Raw genomic sequence first — 18,822 nt, forward strand, 5'->3', positions numbered from 1 at the left:
TGGGTGGTAGCGCAGCGGATTAAGCGCATATGGCTCAAAGCACAAGGACCAGGGGAAGGATACCAGTTCGAGCCCCTGGCTCCTCACCTGCAGATGGAGTCGCTTCACAAGTGGTGAAGCAGGTCTGCAGGTGTCTATCTTTCTTTCCCCCTCTCTGCCTTCCCCTCCTCTTTTGATTTCTCTCTGTCCATCCAACAACAATGACAACAATAATAGTAACAATAACACTGATAAACAACAAAGGCAACAAAAGGGAAAAAATGGCCTCCAGGAGTAGTGGATTCGTAGTGCAGGCACTGAGCCCCAGCAACAACCCCGGAGGCAAAAAAAAAATGCTCAAAAGACATCTACAATGCCTGGCTGCTCTGTGAGTGGTGAAAGTTCATCTCTTGAACGCTTACGACATAGATCAGACTGAGACCGTGTTTAGTCAGTCCATGCACCTTCCCCATGATTTGGGTTGGCTCTGCTCCAAGCAGGTCAGCTTGGCATGGGTTGCTGCTACAAGATTCAAGTGGTATGGGAGCTTATAATAGTTTCTCTAGGCTGCCTGAATAAAGTGCCACAAACTGCATGGCTCAAAATGTGTTTATTCTATCACAGTTCTGAAGTGTCATGAGGATTGTGTTCTATCTGACACCCCAGGTCAAATATATATTTTTCCCTTTAATTTTATATTTTTGCCTCTTCTTATCTGGTGATGGCAGTTGAAACTTGGCTCTAATCTCTGCCTTTTCACTACATGATATTCTCTTAGCAGGTTTATGTATCTCCTTGTGAGTTCACTCTACTCCAGTTTGATCACATCTGAACTAATCACATCTTCAGTTTCCAAATAAGTCAATTCTAAGGTAGTTGAGGTTAGGCATTTCGAGTAACACAACTCAGTCCATAGCATTATCATAGCAGTTAAAAAGGAAAAAAACGCAACTCAGTCCATAGCATTACCATAGCAGTTAAAAAGGAAAAAAAATTCCAGGTAGTTTAATAGTAACAGTGTTATTTTTTAAATTTTATTTAAGAAACGATTAATTAACAAAACCATAAGGTAGGAGAGGTATAACTCCACACAATTACCACCACCCAATCTCCATAACCCACCCCCTCCCCTGATAGCTTTCCCATTCTCTATCCCTCTGGGAGCATGGACCCAGGGTCATTGAGGGTTGCAGAAGGTAGAAGGTCTGGCTTCTGTAATTGCTTCCCCGCTGAACATGGGCGTTGACTGGTCGGTCCATACTCCCAGTCTGCCTCTCTCTTTCCCTAGGAGGGTGGGTCTCTGGGGGAAGCTGAGCTCCAGGACACATTGGTGGGATCTTCAATCCAGGGAAGCCTGGCCAGCATCCTGGTGGCATCTGGAACCTGGTGATTGAAAAGAGAGTTAACATACGAAGCCAAACAATTTGTTGAGCAATCATGGGCCCAAAGCTTGGAATAGTGGAGAGGAAGTGTTAGGGAGGTACTCACTGCAAACTCTAGTGTACTTCTGCTTTCAGGTATATATTTTGCAGTAGTTTATGGATACGTGTGAACATAAGCTCTCTCTCACAGAAACTGGTGTATATCTAGTTTATGGGAATAGTTATTATTGTTATCATCATCATTGCCAGTAGAGTTACTGCTGGGGCTTGGTGCTTGCATAATGATTCTACTGCTTCTGGCAGTTGTTCTTATCTCTTTTTTTCTTTGACAGAGGGTGACAGAGAGAGGAAGAGAGGAGAGAAAAAGGAGGGAGAGAGAGCATTGCTCCACCACCATGAAGCCTCTCCCCCTGCAGGTGAGGGCCAGCTATTTAAAGCTGGGTCCTCATGCATGTTTGCTTTCTTTTTAATTTAATTTTAATGATAGAAAGATACAGAGAGAAAGATAACAGAGAGAGACCAGAGCATTGCTCAGCTCTGGCTTATGTTGGTGCTGGGTATTAAACCTGGGACCTGAGAGTCTCAGACATGAGAGTATTTTGCATAACCATTATGCTGTCTCCTCAGCCTCCCGTTTGATTTCTTTTCCTCCCTTCTACCTTCTTTCTCTTTCCTTTTAAGACACTGATTAGTTCTAGTTTATGGCACTGCCAGAGATTGAACCAGAGAACTCAGAGCCTTAGGAATAAAAGCCTTTCACATAACTATTACGTTATCTCCCTAACCCTTTTCTCTTATTATTTTTTTTAATGGAAGAAATGATACTTTATAAGACTATAGTTGCTTCAGAGATACAATTTCACATCTCCCCAAAACATGTAGTAGCTGACCTCATCCAACACCAAAAAACCAGAGCACTGGGCCTCTTACCACCTTTAACTTACCGTCTCCCTCATTTAATAGCTTTACATCTTCATATATAGACTAAGGGTTCATTCCTATTTCACTGTCTTTTCCTTTGATGTGTTTCTTAAATCCCAAATATGAGTGAGATCATCAATATTTATTTTTCATCAATATTTATTTTTCTCCTCCCCAAACTACTTTTAAGTGACAAGGTAGTGAGTGGCCTGGAAATAGATGTGGGACAAGTATCAGGAAAAAACCCCTATTATGATAACACCAAGAGGGAGGAGAAGTAGCACGTTCCCATCAATGTTCACTTTATGTCTCAAGTGGTCAAGTGGAAGCCAAAGGCCAATTTTGACTTTCTTATTTTAGAAAGAAATAAGAAAAACCTTATTATTAAAAACCTGGTGAAACCTTGTTATTCTTATTATTTTTGAAATATTCATATTTGGGGGATTCTAGAGTTAAAAGTTTAAGGGACTGAATCTAATGCCAAAACGGTTGAAATATATTTTTATCCATAGATGGATATACTGTATACATAGTATGAGGGGCTTCGTAGTTAAGTAATGACTCTCTTCTAATCCCTAGAACTTTTGAGTGTTACTTGCATGGAAGAAGTTTTGCAGATGCTATTAAATTAAGGATTTGGGGATGGATTCTCCTGGATTATCTGAGTGTATTTAAATGCCATTAGAAGCATCTTTACAAGATAGAAGTCATGGGAGAGAGAAGCCAGGTCAGAGAAAGAAGATGCCATAGATGCTGGCTCTGAAGACTGAAGAAGGGATCCTGAGCTCCTGCAAAGGGTAAACGAATAAAAAAAATAAAATTAAATTAAAAAACCATACCTTATCTTAAATTCTCTAACAGTGAGCATAGTCCTATTGACACCTTAATTTTGCCTCCTTAAGACTCATTTCAGAATTATGAGCTCCAGAATTGTAAGAGAATAAATTTGCATTGTTGAAATTCATTAAACATATTGTGCCTTTGTTGGAATAGCTATAGCTAATTTACAGAGTATGAGTCTAGTAATTAAACATACCTCCACTCTCTCCAGGCACATAAACACATAAACACTTAAAAATACAATAAAATACTAATAGTGGTTAATAAAAATCGTCAAATTGCTTTCCATCATTATTATTTCACTCAGCATTCCCAGCTTTTAATAAAAATTCAGATTATTGATTATTTTCTATTTCTTAAAAAGGTGGATAGAATACTGTTTAGTCTACATGTGTCAGGAGTGAGCTGCTGATACATGCAATTACACAGATGCCTAAAGAACTTTATCCTCAGTGAAATAAGCCAGTCACAAAAAGATAAACACTTTTCTTTAGGTGTGTGAACACCTAGAGCAGTCAAATTTATAGAGATAGAAAGAAGAATGGCCATTGCCAGATATTGGGAGATAGAAGACTGGTGTGATTAATTGGTATAAGACTTTCAACTCCCTTTCAAGCAGCTGGGGTCATCTTTTCTATACCAATTACCCTGTTTTGACTTCTTTAAATCCATTTTTTAAACAGACCACTGATTAGCTCTGGTTTATGGTGGTGTGGGGGTCTGAACCTGGGACTTTGGAGCTGCAGGCAAATGAGTCTCTTTGCATAACTGTTATACTATCTACCTCTGCCCTTTAAATCCATTTTTAAAAAAAGATTTATTATTATTTATTTCCTTTTGTTGCCCTTGTTGTTTATTGTTGTCGTTGTTGGATAGGACAGAGAGAAATGGAGAGAGGAGGGGAGAACAGAGAGGGGGAGAGAAAGATAGACACCTGCAGAACTGCTTCACCACTTGTGAAGTGACTCCCCTGAAGGTTGGGGAGCTGGGGCTCTAACCGGGATCCTTAGGCCGGTCCTTGCGCTTTGCACCACGTGGACTTAACCCACTGCACGACCGCCCGACTCCCATAAATCTATTTTTTATCTTCTCAGTTTAGGAACATGTTTGAGTCCTTTGTGGTTTTTTGTTAGATCTCTTGACAGAATGTTAAAAAATTACTGTTTTAAAATTTTCTTCTGGGGGTTGGGCGGTAGCTCAGTGGGTTAAGCGCACATGGCGCAAAGCGCAAGGATCAGAGGAGGGATATCTGTTCAAGTTCCCGGTTCCCCACCTGCATGGGGGTCGTTTCATGTGCAGTGAAGCAGGTCTGCAGGTGTCTTTCTCTCCCCCCCTTTGTCTCCCCTCCTCTCTCAATTTCTCTCTGTCCTATCCAACAGCAACGGCAACAATAACAATAATAACAAGGGCAACAACAACAACAACAAAAAGGGGGGATGGCCTCCAGGAACAGTGAATTTGTAGTTCAGGCACCGTGGCCCCAGCAATAACCTTGGAGGCAAAAAACAAAAACAAACACACAACAAATTAAAACTATAATTTCTTTCCTCTTTGACCCTCTCATGTGTAATTAGTCATCACTCCTTACTAATTTTACTTTCTTTGTGTTTTTGAATCCTACCTCTAGTTTCAGACCTACCTTCCTCTTTATAAGCAGATTGATTCCCTCTTAATATAAATCTGTCCATAATACTTCTTATAGTCTTGCAGTTAAGGCATATACCCATCAGCACAGCACCCAACACTCTCCATCATAAATTCCCTACCTATCCCCTCCAAACTCTTCTTCACTTCAACAGCTTAGGTTACTCTTCATGCTCAACCATCTTCATAAATCATTATGGTTTTTCAGTATTTCTGGGTTGCTTGCCTCTCCTTATTTTTTTCTGGTAAGAATGTCTTTTCATTCTACCTCATTTGATTACTATATAGTCACTTCCTTGCATTCAGACCAGGCATCATTTCCTCTAATAGACTAAAACCAGTCTTTAAAGTTTCTACAGAGCATTGGGAACAATATGCTGCCTTAAATTATATCCAGTTAATTATTTATGTGCCTGCCTTCTCATAGCCCTCAAACTCTTTCAGGGCTGGAACCATCTCTTGAGTTATTTTGGTGTTCCCAAGTTCTGCTATGGAAAACACCTGGCATGTACTTGGCACCAAATCATTGTTGATTGATCAAAATGATTAGTAATAAATACTTTTGCTGGTATGGCACACCCATAATGCAGAAAGCATTTCAAATATTTTCCCCAACATACTGTCTTAATTTCATGACAGACAAAACAATGAATGCTTGATAAAGAGAAAATAGTCTTTCCAGTTTCTATATTAAAATTTTAAATTAAAAATATAACTGTTATTTTGGGGGGGGTCAATAGAGGGGGCTTTTTGACCACTAAAGTCCTTATTTGCAGGGTGAAATGATCCATAATCAAATACATGCCATATGTATATATTTGATAGATAGAGATGACCAGATTCAACCTAAAAGTTGAAAAAAAACCAAAACCATCACTTTACTATCTGCCATTGGTCTAGTTACTGCTTTTGGATCAAAAACTCTGGATACTTTCTATGACCCTGCAAAATAAAGCCTGCTAAACATGGATCCTCAAAATGTTTTCAGTTTCCCCAAGCTCTCTTGTCTTTCCTATGGGTCTTCAGGGCTCTGGTACTTGCCCAAACAGGTAGTTCCGCTTGAAAGGCCACCTAGTCCTTGCAAACCCGGCTGGCATCCTGCCACCATTCCTAGGCCTTAGTCTCAGAGGTCACAGCAGCGGGACAGTTCAGCCGGGGTCATGTGTCTGAGAGCAGCCCCCCACCCAAGAACCTGGGCCCGCCCTGGCCGCAGGGCAGAGGCCATCCGGATCACGCGCACCCCGGCTGCCGGCCTGGACCCAGCCAATGGGCTGGCGGCACCCTCATGACCCGCGCTGGCGGGAGGGCGTGGGGAGGCAAGCCGGGTGTGCACGCTGCTGCTGTTGCTGCCGCTGCCGGCCTCTTTCGCCTATCCCCCCCCGCCCCCCCAGCCGCCGGGACTGGAAGTGAGCTGTGCGGGCCTGCAGAGTGACTGAGTGAGTGTATCCCGCAGCAGCCAGCACCCGGGGTGAAGCATGGCGGCCGCCAAGGTAAGCGTCAGCCCGTTGCCCCGGGGAGAGTGCACGGGCCGGATTGGGCCCAGGAATGCGAGAAACTGGCGCTCACGTGCCCTGTTGGTGCACAGCGGGAAGCAGATGAAGGGGTGCGGGGGTAGCTGTGCCACTTTGCAGAAGCGGAAGGAAGGTGAGCGACCCTCCAGGGCAGCCCTTGCGGCCTGGTCAGTGCATGGACGGAAGTCAAATCTTGTAGGAGAAACTTTGCCGGCTTGGACCCTCCCCCTTGGCCCAGACTGGGAGCCGGTGTCTGTCTGGCAAAGAAGGAATGGGTATGATGGGAGCCCACGGAGTTGGGGCGGGTTGTTGGGTCATCTGGTCCCCCTCGGCCACCCCAGGGCGCCTCTGTTCCGTAGTCTGGTGGGTTGTTGTTGACTTGGGCTGCTTCTGGGGAACGCTGCCCAAGTTGAAGCCTGGTCTTATTAGATTTCAAAGACTCCGCCCTCCCGCGGCTGGGAAAGTCACCTTGACTTCCGTTTTGGAAATGTTGGGCGGAGGGGGGGGAATTGGCGCTAAGAACTCCAGAGGACCCCCCAACCCTTCACCCCGCCCCCCTCTTTTCCCATCCTTCTCCCCCTTTCCCATCTGACAACAATTAAACATACCTGCCTCTGAGCACTCCAGAGGCTTCTTTTTTAGAAATGACAAAATAGATTGTCCTGGAAGCTTGCAACTCCTGTGAAGTTCTACTTAAAAGGAATTTTGTGTAATGTGAATCATTCGCTAACCCAGAGAAAAGGCAACTTTGACAGCTTGACCTTTCCTCTTTCACCGTTTCTTGAAACCTGGACACCATTTCAGTCTCTTTGGACTCCATTTCAACTTTTCTGGCAGAATACCATTATTTAGTCCCAATCACTAGAATCCATGGAATTTGTTGCTTTTAATTTTAAGTTCACTAAGGCAGCCCTTTAATCAAGCCTATACAACTTCTTAGCTTATTTTATGTGCAGTGAACTTAAATATATCCAACATTTCAAACATTTGTCCTTAATCAAAACTCTGTGATAACCTCAAGAGGAAAACATGGCCAACACATCATATCCCTATTTATTCAAGCAAAGTAATCACATTTGCAATGGAAATTGTAAGCAGACAAATAGATTTAAATGCTGTTCTATGACTTGAGTTCCCCTGCTTCCCAGATCTGCTGGTTTTATCGTGTTCTTAGACTGTCGCCTAAGTGACCTTACTCTTTTTCTGTAGTTATGAGTTCCATTCTCAGCAGTGTGTTCTGACTGTGTGTGTGTATATGTGTGTTTGTGTGTGTGTGTGTGTGTTTCCCTGTGTGCACTTATATATATTAACTGTTTTAGGGAGGTTCTCTGAAAATCACTTGAACTAATTTTTGGAAACTGCATCGATATTTTCAAACTCTATCCCTTGACCTTTCCTTACATGGAATTTACATGTAATCAGTACTAGACATGGTATGAATTAGTTCTTTTTTTTTTTTTAATGGTTTTCTTTTTTTATAAATTTTTAAAAATATTTATTTTATCTATTTATTCCCTTTTGTTACCCTTGTTGTTTTATTGTTGTAGTTATTATTGTTGTTGTCGTTGTTAGATAGGACAGAGAGAAATGGAGAGAGGAGGGGAAGACAGAGAGGAGGAGAGAAAGATAGACACCTGCAGACCTGCTTCACCGCCTGTGAAGCAACTCCCCTGCAGGTGGGGAGCCAGGGTTCAAACCAGGATCCTTATGCCGGTCCTTGTGCTTTGCGCCACCTGCGGTTAACCCGCTGCGCTATAGCCCGACTCCCCATGAATTAGTTCTTACAGTGACTTCTCCCAGGAGAGTAGGTGGGAATAGACACCTGTCCTTAGCAGTCTTTTATATCTACAAATGAATTAAACAATACTTTATTTGGAGATTAAATGATTGTTGAAGCTAACTTGAGAAGTATGCATTAGGAGTGTAGTAAGACTAGTATGAAGCAAAGCAAGTGACTTGGAAGCAAGTTTCAATTAATTTTTTTTGCATTTTTAGTAAACTGTCATGTCATATAAGTAAAAACAGTTGGATTTTAGTCAAGTAGTGAGAGTCAGGAAATGAAACTTCATTTTTATTCTTTGAGAGCTCGTGTTTTTGTTTATTTATTTATCTAAATTCACTTCTTTTTACTTCTATTGGCAAGACATATCAAAATCAAGCCAGAGAAAAAATTGAGAAAATTAGTATCAAGAGTAAGATGAAGCCAGAACTGAAGTTTTGTAGAAAGTAAGAATGTTGCTGGAAGTGACTGAATTTTCAAGCATACAAAACAAAATGAGAGTGATCCAATGAGTTCTGTTACTTTACTTAGGAGAGAAATCTGGTACTGCTGAAGGGACTTTTTCCTCGTGCTTTTTTTTTTTTTTTTTTTTTTTTTTTATCTCAGAGAGAGAGAATCCAGAACATCACACTGGTATTTGTGGTAAGAGGGATTGAACTGAAAACCTCAGGCATGCAAGTCTGGCACGCTACCTATTGAGCTATTTTTTTTCCTGGCCATTCCCATGTCCTTTTAAAAACTTTATTTTCCCCTGTATTGCAATAATGTTAATTTACAAGAGTGCATATGTTCTAGGTTTATTTCTCCAGATTGTGTATTGTTAGTCTGATGATGCTTACCACCAAAGTGTCAAACTCCCACCAAAGTTTCAAGCTTCCTCCTCCCATCCCCTTTATTTTGTGGACAGATTAGGGACGTTACACTTGTGATTTAACCTCCTGAATGATTTTACCACTTTTAAGGTGTTGGGGCTTGAATCTAGGCTATTTACATGATAAAGCATGCACCCCACCCTACATCTTAATCCACTGTTCCTGGCCAACTCCTTTCTCCCTTCTTCTCTTCCCTCTCTCCCTTCTTTCTTTTATTAGATATGACAGAGAAAAGTTGAAAGGGGAGAGGGAGATAAAAAGGGAAAGAGAAAGAGAAACAGTTGCAGACCTGCTTTTTACATCTCATGAAGCTTCTCTATTGCAGGTGGCGAATGGGGGCTCTGACCTTAGTCCTTGCACATGGTAATGTGTGCTCTCAACTGAGTGCACTATGGTTTGGCCAGCCCACTCCCTGTGTCTTTTATGCTTTGAACAGACTGTATTTGTAACTACTTCATGAGCAAAATATATATATTTGTATAGCTATGTTTCATAAGGCCCATTTCTTAAAGTATGCCTCATTGTAGCTCAAGGACTGCATATTTAGTGTCACTTTAAATAATTCCTTAATGAGCTCTTCCTTAGTCCAAAAATTCCCCTTGCTTAGTTGTCTTTGAACATCATACTTGTGGAGTGAATGTATGGGCTGCTAGTTGGTGTTGGGCAGCCAGAGTTAAAGGCTGTGTTGTTGTGTTTTTTTTTTTTTTTTACTGTAGATATTCCAAGTTGTAATGTTGAGCACAGAACTAAAGACTTACCAACCTCATTTAGGAATAGGATAATCATAAACTCTTTAAGACGAGGAATTCTGTCTGCTATCTTAGTAAAGTATCTAAGATGACTTTGGTCACAATGCTGGGACAATAGGTGAGTTCCAATACTGTGGTCAATGAATTGGAGATTTAAGCTGACTTGCTATTTTCTGGATTAATTTAGCTACTGACAGTGTTTTGATTTCTTGAACATTTACTCTTAGTTTCATTGGTCTTTTATTTATTCAAATATAATCAGTTGTTCTTGTCTCTCTTCCTTTAAATTATTTAGATAGACAGTTTAATGATCTAATTTTGGGTATGGTTTTTATTTAGATTTCTGCATGAAAATTACTGCCTAAGTGATACAAGAAGTATTTATCTTTTCATTAAGTAACGTTGATCTAAAAGCCATAGTATTTTTGAGATTCAAAGCTTCCATATTTTTAAAAGATTTATTTTATTACGTGTTAGAGAGTTTCACATGACACAGTGAGAGAGGCAGAGAGAGAGACAAAGAGACAGAGAAGGAAAAGTCAGAGCACCACTCTGCTATATGAAGTGCCAGCTGTTGAATCTGGAACTTCAGGCATGAAAGCCTACCAGTTGAGTTATATTCCTAGTCACAAGCTTCCATATTCTTACTGCTTTCTTTTATAGGAATAATCTATAGGGGTTTCTTTCTTAGGTGCTAAATGGTATATAGTCAATTTAGACTATTTGTGATTTTTTTTTTTTTAGTATTTTAAAAGTGTCTAAATACTGTCCTGCATGTATTAAGATGAAAATGACTCCTTAGAACAACATTTTACATATTTCCACAAAACATGCATTTTTAAAAATTAGTAATAGAGGTTTTTTTTTTCCTCTTTCTCAAAACCCCCCCCCCCAATTTTTGCTTTTGTTTCAAACCAGAACACTGTTCAGCTATGGTTGCTGGTGCCTAGGAACAGACCTGGGATCTCTCACATTCAAGTCATATGTTCTACTCCTGTATTTATTTTGCCTCCAGGTTTATTGCTGAGGCTGGGTGCCTGTACCACGAATCCTCTGCTCCTCTTTTGTTGCCCTGTTTTTTTTCTTTTTTATATTTATTTATTTATTTATTCCTTTTTGTTGCCCTTATTGTTTTATTGTTGTAGTTATTATGGTTCTTGTTATTGATGTTGTTGGATAGGACAGAGAGAAATGACAGACAGACACCTGCAGACTTGCTTTACCACCTGCAGGTGGGGAGCCGGGGGCTGGAACCAAGATCCTGGTCCTTGAGCTTTGTGCCACCTGCGTTTAACCCGCTGTGTTACCGCCCGACTCCCGTTTTTTTTGTTGTTGTTGTGATTATTATTGTTATTGATGTTGCTGGATAGGACAGAGAGAAATGGAGAGAGGTGGGGAAGACAGGGAGGGGGAGAGAAAGACACCTGCAGAAGTGACCCCCCTGCAGGTGGGGGGGGGACTCGAACCAGGATCCTTACCCCAGTCCTTGCGCTTCCCATCATGTGCACTTAACCTGCTGTGCTACTGCCTGACCCCCTCTACTGCTGGCTTTTTTTTGTCTGCCTGCTCTTTGTCTTTGGTTAAGTTTATACATTAAGAATGATGAAACTCATAGTGCGGAAGGATCACAGTTCGAGCCCCTGGCTCCCCACCTATAGGAGGTTGCTTCACAAGCGGTGAAGCAGGTCTGCAGTGTCTTAATCTTTCTCTCCCCCTCTCTGTATTCTCCCCTTTCAATTTCTCTTTGTCCTCTCCAACAACAACAGCAACAAATACAACAACAACGGAAAAAAGATGGCCACCAGGAGCAATAGATTCATAGTGCAGGTTCCGAGCCCCAGCAATAACCTGGAGGCAAAAGAAAAAAAAAAGAGACTGATGAAATTAGGGATGAGGTGGTGGTTCACCTGCTTCAGCTCACACATTATAGTGCATAGGGTTCTGGGTTCAAGCTCTCAGTCCCTACCTGTGCGGGGGTGGGGGATGTCAGGCATACTTTATGAATGGTGAAGCAATGCTGCAGGCGTCTGTTTCCTCTCAACTCACTGTCTCTAACCAAGATAAATAATTTTTTAAAAAGAATGATTTAATTAAACTAGACAGTACTGTTAAAAGTCAGAGTGATCACTTGAGTTCATAAGCATTGTTCTGGTATAAATTGGGTATTGACCACTAACTTGGATGAAATTAGGCAAAATGGGGGGGGATTGGGACTGTATTGCATTCTTTGTACTATATCAAATAGCACTTGACTAAAGGTATGAAAATAAATTGGATAAATACCAATTGGGGACTTTTTAGAGAATCAACACCACACCACACCATAGGCTAAATTTTCTCATGGATGTCCCCTAAGTAGATTATGGAAGTGCTAGGGAAGGAAAGAAACTATTTATGATTGATGAGAGGAGGGAACTTAGTAAAGGCTTTGTATTTTGGAAGGGTGGTTGGAAGAAAAGGAGTGACAGAGAATATCATATAAAAGGCAGAAAGGTGAGAGTACATGTTTCATTTAGGGAACACTAAGTTAAAATAAAAATAAACAAAATAGCATCTAGTGCTGACTTCTGTACTAGATATGATTTAGTTCTTAGTGCTTCTCATTATTAGCTTACTATTTTATTTTATTTTATTTATTGTTGGATAGAGACCGAAATTGAGAGGAGAGATAGAGAATGATAGAGACACCTATAGCACTGCTTCACCACTTGTGAAGCTTCTTCCCAGCAGATAGGGATTAAGGGCTTGAACCTGCATCCTTGCATACTGTAATGTGTATGCTTAATCAGGTGGGCCACTGCCTGGCCCCTCATTATTAACTTACTTAAGGCCTTTAACAGTTGTATGAGCTACACACTAAATCATTCGTGTTTGGCCGATAAAGGCTCTGAGATATCAATAGGTGATATAAGTGGTATATAAGAGTTGGGTCTCTTGAGGGGCTGGGCAGTAGCACACCTAATAGGGTTCACATGTTGCAAAGCACAAGGACCTGTGCTGAAGCCTCTGGTCTCTACTTGCAGGGGGGAAAGCTTCACAAGTGGTGAAGCAGTGCTATAGGTGTCTCTCTCAAGCTTCCCTTTAACTCTCAGTTTTTCTCTCTATTAAATAAATAAATAAACAAATAAAATATTTAAAAACCATTGGGTCTCTTGGAAGTGGAGGAGTTGAGGTTCAATTCCAGCCAGTTCAGCTCCTCGGTTTGAACTCCTCGGGGAGTTCAGTATAAAGGAGAGCTGCAGAGATTGTTTGGGGAAGATAATTGGTGCCTCAGTATACCAGCCTTTTATTTATGAAGTACTTAACATAGTACCGTGTGTGTGTGTGTGTGTGTGTGTGTGTGCGCCAGGTTCTTCTCAAGTGCTTCACAGGTAGCCACTCAATTTTCCATAGTATCAGGAAATAGTATCTTTCTCTTTTACCCTCCCCCACCTCTCTCTTCTTCCTCTCTCTCTCCCTCTCCCTCTCCCTCTCCCTCTCTCTCTCCCTATTTTAAAAAGGTAAGCTTAGAGTGGTGAAGCTTTGGTGATGATGACAAGACAAAAAAATCAAGATCTAGATGCTTTGTCTCTCTCTTTTTAAGATTTATTTATTAGAGAGAGAGAGACCGGCAGAGAAAACCAGAGCATAACTGGTATATATGTTGCTAGGGATCGAAGTCATGACCTTTTGCTTGAGGTTCAAACTTTATCCACAGTGCTACCTCTGGAACCTCTCTATTTTTCTTCCTTATTTTTCTGTCTTCTTTTTACAAGTGAGAACACCAAGGTCCTGGGAGGTTAGAAGCTTTCTCAGAATTGAACAGCAAGTAAGCGATATAATTTGCATTTGAATGCAGTCAATATGTTTAATATCTCTGCTCTTGATCTCTCTCTCTCTCTCTCTCTCTCTCTCCCCTTCCTTCCTTCCTTCCTTCCTTCCTTCCTTCTTTTCTTCCTTCCTTCTTTCTTTTTTGCCTCCAGGGTTATTGCTGGGGCTTGGTGCCTGCACTACAAATCCACTGCTCCTGGAGGCTGTTTTTCCCATTTTGTTGCCCTTGTTGTGCTTGTTGTAGTTGTTATTGTTGTCATAGCTGTTGTTGTTGTTGGGTAGGACAGAGAGAAATGGAGAGAGGAGGGGAAGACAGAGAGGAGGAGAGAAAAATAGACACCTGTAGACCTGCTTCACTGCTTGCAAAGCCACCTCCTCCAGGTGGGGAGCCGGGGGCTCGAACTGGGATCCTTATGCCAGCTCTTGGGCTTTGTGCCATGTGCGCTTAACCTGCTGCGCTACCGTCTGACTCCCTTATCCTTTCTTTCTAGACCTTAAAAAGACCTCTTGCTTGCAAAGGTACATGTGAGAATTCACTCACTGTTGACATGTATATTTCCTGAGCACCCCAGTTTAGTAGTTTGTATCTGTGGAATGCATTGGTTCTCACTTTGTGCTTTATTGCAAGATTTGTTTACTAGTTTTTATTATTATAAAATATTAGAGGGTGGTGGAGATACCATTGTGGTTATACAGAAAGATTTTCATGCCTGAGGCTCCAAAGTCCCAGGTTCTACCCCCCTGTGCCACCATAAGATGTAACTGAGTAGTACTCTGGTCATTCTGTATCTCTCTCATTAAAATAATACATATATCATATTAGGAGAGCGAGAGAGTGATAGACATACTAGAGAATCTCTCCACTAAAGCATACATACTGCTATGGATCTATCCCCAGGATCCCCCACTGAGCCACCTTCTTAGTTGTGCAATATTTATTTGTTCAGTGGTTTTCAAAACAAATTGGGCAGGCCAGGAATTATCATATACTTTTTCTTTTAATAGCTGTATTGAAGTATGATTCCTATACCATGAAGTCCCCCATTTGAAGTATAATCTTCTGTGGTTTGTGCAGGTAGTACCACTGCCATAAACCTTTTAAAAAAAATTTTGTTTTAATTTTTTAATTATCTTTAATTTATTGCATTTAGATAGCCAGAAATCCAGAGAGCAGGGAGTGATAGAGAGGGAGACACACACACACACACACACACACACACACACACACACACACACACACACACACAGAGAGAGAGAGAGACTTGCAGCACTGCTTCACCATTTGCAAAGCTTTCCCCCTGCAGGTGGGGTCTGGGCTGGGTCCTTGTGCACTGTAGCATGTGCAATCAACCAGGTGCACCACAACCTGGCCCCCCATTTATGAAAGTTTTTTTTTTTAAATATTTATTTATTTCCTTTTTGTTGACCTTGTTTTTATTGTTGTAGTTATTGTTGTTGTTGATGTCGTCGTTGTTGGATAGGACAGAGAGAAATGGAGAGAGAAGGGGGAAATAGAGAGGGGGAGAGAAAGATAGTCACCTGCAGATCTGCTTCACTGCCCGTGAAGCAACTCCCCTGCAGGTGGGGAGCCGGGGGCTAGAACCGGGGTCCTTGAGCTTTGCGCCACGTGTGCTCAGCCCACTGTGCTACCGCCCGACTCCCATTTATGAAAGTTTTAATCTAGTGTTCACTATTTAAGACTTGGGCTACATATGTAATTTCAGTGCTTTCCCTGTTTTTTATTTGTACATTAGATGATTTGTCTGCTGAGGATAAAATTGGATTGAGATAGTTTTTTAAAATTAATTTATTCCCTTTTGTTGCCCTTGTTGCTTTACTGTTGTAATTATTATTGTTGTCATCATTGTTGGATAGGACAGAGAGAAATGGAGAGAGGCGGGGAAGACAGGGAGGAGGAGAGAAAGACAGATACCTGCAGACCTAGTGAAGTGACTCCCCTGCAGGTGGGGAGCCAGGGGCTCGAACTGGGATCCTTCTGCCAGTCCTTGCGCTTTGCGCTACATGCACTTAACCCCCTGTGCTACCGCCCGACTCCCTTGAGATAGTTTTTATATTGAAAATTTTCTCTCCTTTATAGTATAAACCACTAGGTATTTGGTGTTACTGTATAATAAAATGAAACAAACCAGTTTTTGTGCTAGGCAGGAGAGAATGAAAATTTGAGTTGTTTTTATGTTACCAGAATGATGGAGTTAGATGGATCTTATTTTTAAAATATTAAATAAACAAATTGTTATTATTATTTGTTACAAGAATACTACTCATTTCTAGCTTATGGGGATTGAACCTGGGGCGCCTGGGGCCTCAGGCATGAATGTCTGTTATATGTCTGATGCTTTCTCCCTAGCCTTGTATAGATCTTGTATTTCATAGCACAATCAGTCCTGTTCCCTTTGCCAGGTGAAGAAATGGAGTCCCAGAAAAAAATTGTAATTATTCCAAGATCCCTTAAGATAGCTTTCTTCGTTTTTTGATTTATTATAGGCCAATAGTCATTTGGACTGATACAAAAATATTGACAACCAGGTGGGTCTCATGAAGTTCTGGTTTAATTGCACTTCAATATGACCTGAATCTTAAGATTTTTCAAAGCTTTGTGGGTGAATTTTATTTATTTTTTTATTTTATTCCTACCAGTGTTATTGCTTGGTCTCAGGGTTTATGTTACTCTACCATATCTGGTAGCCATTAATTTATGTTTGGATAGAAGGTGGCAAAGAAAGAGATAGAGAGAGAAGGAGAGAGAGAGAGTCTCTGAGAGATAAAGAGAGACACCTGTAGCACTGCTCCACTGCTTGTGAAGTTTCTTCTCTGGGTGTGGAGACTAGGGGCTTGAACCTGGTTCCTTGTGCTTGATAACATGTAGGCTCTCCTGGGTCACCACCCTGCTCCTGAAGGCATTTCTAAATCTGACAGTTGTTGACTGCTCTAGTCTGTTTTTTTGTGCTTTTTGCCTGAGGTGATCTACTATATGTTCTTTCTTGGAATAGAGAAGGAATGCAATGAGATAAAGGGAAAAGTGCATTACTTCAGAGTAGGGTATGTAAGAGTCCCCTTTTCTTGACATTCTTTCATTCTTGCAGTTCTGTATCACCTTGATGGTTAGGCATCAAGATGATATAGTTTTCTGATTGTCCTAGGTTATGGTTTTTATTGAATGATTAAAAGCTCATGTTAAGTTTCGTTCGTTTTCTAGGCCCATGAAGAGTAAAAATGTTACAAAGTTATCCTGGTCTTGCAACCCTTTCCCTGCAAGTGAGGTTTCCATTAACCTAGTTAGTGTACACAAGGCTTCAGTATTGGTCAGCAAATAGAGAACCAGGGGGTGTAGGGAGGAAAGGAGAAGGTTAAAAGCCAGCTTACAGTGTAAGAGAATTAGGAAGTGAGGCTGGAACCACTGGCTCAGTGGCTTGGGTATTGGGTCCTGAGTTTGCCTTTGGACTGATGTTAGAACACAGGTTGTCCGTTCTGCTTGAGAATAAGGAGCATGTGCCCCACTCACAGACATATAGCAAACCATTTCTTTTTTTTATGAATTTATTTATTTATTCCCTTTTGTTATCCTTGTTGTTTTGTTGTTGCAGTTATTATTGATGTCATTGTTGTTGGATAGTACAGAGAGAAATGGAAAGAGGAGGGGAAGAGAAATACAGACACCTGCAGACCTGCTTCACCGCCTGTGAAGCGACTCCCCTGCAGGTGGGGATCCGGGGGTTCAAACCGGGATTCTCACGCTGGTTCTTGCGCTTTGCGCCACATGCGCTTAACCCGCTGTGCTACCGCCCAACTCCCTGCAAACCATTTCTTCATGACCTGTTTAACCAGACCCTTTTGTTGCTTCAGGTCATATCAGTTAACTGGCTGTTAGGTGTGGTTCTGGTTCATAGGCTCAGAATTAGCCTTGGTGGTTGTTTTGTATAGGGTTGTTCTGTTTGGAAACATCTGAAAGATACTCATAGTTATCCTTTTCTTTGGAAATTCATTATTCAGTTGCTTGAGTGAAAATAGGCCCAGGTGCTTTCTTTAGACTTTAGCTTATGACAACACAGTAAAATTGGCAGTGTTGAAATTCTTAGCAATTCAACCTAAATAAACCACTCTATTTAATGACTGTTATTAGATTGGTACCTTTGTCTTGATTCTCACACTTAAAGTTTCCATATGTAATCCATGAAAACTGTTGACATGATATGAGAGGGATTTCAAGACACACTTACTGATTTATGGTATAATGCCTTTGCATAAGATTTATGCAGTACAATTTGTAAGAAAGCTGTGTTAAGTGGTGGGAAGGAAAATTTTTCTTTAACCTTCTTTGGGTCCCAGACGGTCTGAAAATTAAACTGACAAAAACAGATTAGCAGGGGAAAAAAACAGGCTTAAAGAAGTGACCAGAACAGGAAGCTCTATACCTGTTAAACAGTGAAACAGTGTATTTGAGAAGAATTGACAAATCAGAGGGAATTGGGCAAGGGGTAGGTAGTAAATGGTCAAAAAGCAGCTCAAAAGATACAGAGCAGTTTAGCAAGGGTTGTTTGTACAGATTTCTTACTCTCAGATCCCCCATCTCTGATAATAAAAGATCCTTCCTGGTATAGGGGAAAGTTCATGTGGCAATTTGCAGATTTGTTTTGGGGAAGCAAGGTGTTAGGAAAAAGGTTGAAGTGACCTTCTTACTTCTGTAGAATCGTTCAGTCTAAGGGGGAGTAGTGAGTCCTAAGCCCCATTAGGATCCTGGTTTAGTCAGGATTGGATGCCCAAGTGCATGTTTACTGGCTTTTTTGACTTTGAGATGGTTTGGTTTGCATCCATCTGTCTGATTCTCTTCAGCTTTGTAGACTGAGTTGCTAGGGAGCTTGGTTACTCAGTCAACTGAGCACCATGTTCACATTTTAGGAGAGACAAGAGGCCTTTTAAAAAAATACTTATATATTAGCATGAGAAATAGAAGAGGAGAAGGAGGAGGAAAAGAAAGGAGAAGAGTAGGAGGAGGAGCAAAGGAGGAAGAGGAGGAGGAGGAGGAACCAGAGCATTACTTTAGCACATGCTATGCTGAGGATCAAAATTAGGACTTCATATATATTTTTAATTTTTTATTTATAAAAAGGAAACATTGACTAAACCAACTAAATAAAAGGAGTATAACTTCACACAATTCCCACCACCAGAACTTTGTATTCCATCCCCTCCCCTGATAGCTTTCCTATTCTTTATCCCTCTGGGAGTATGGACCCAAGGTCATTGTGGGATGCAGAAGGTTGAAGGTCTGGCGTCTGTAATTGCTTCCCGGCTGAACATGGGCATCGACAAGTT

General features: G+C 41.2%; 1 protein-coding gene across 2 annotated transcripts in view; it reads left to right on the top strand.

Annotated features, from left to right (window-relative positions):
* Positions 1 to 6,063: 6,063 nt before the first annotated feature.
* SLC25A13 (solute carrier family 25 member 13) overlaps positions 6,064 to 18,822 on the top strand; it is a 221,104-nt gene continuing 208,345 nt past the window's right edge. For both annotated transcript variants that reach the window (XM_007532058.3, XM_060196194.1), the window contains exon 1: positions 6,064 to 6,256. In XM_007532058.3, the coding sequence (XP_007532120.2) occupies positions 6,242 to 6,256 (15 nt within the window). In that variant the 5' untranslated portion in view covers positions 6,064 to 6,241. The remainder of the gene's footprint in view (positions 6,257 to 18,822) is intronic.

Source organism: Erinaceus europaeus, chromosome 8 (genome assembly GCF_950295315.1).
Source record: "Erinaceus europaeus chromosome 8, mEriEur2.1, whole genome shotgun sequence".
In the NCBI taxonomy this organism is placed as follows: Eukaryota; Metazoa; Chordata; class Mammalia; order Eulipotyphla; family Erinaceidae; genus Erinaceus; species Erinaceus europaeus.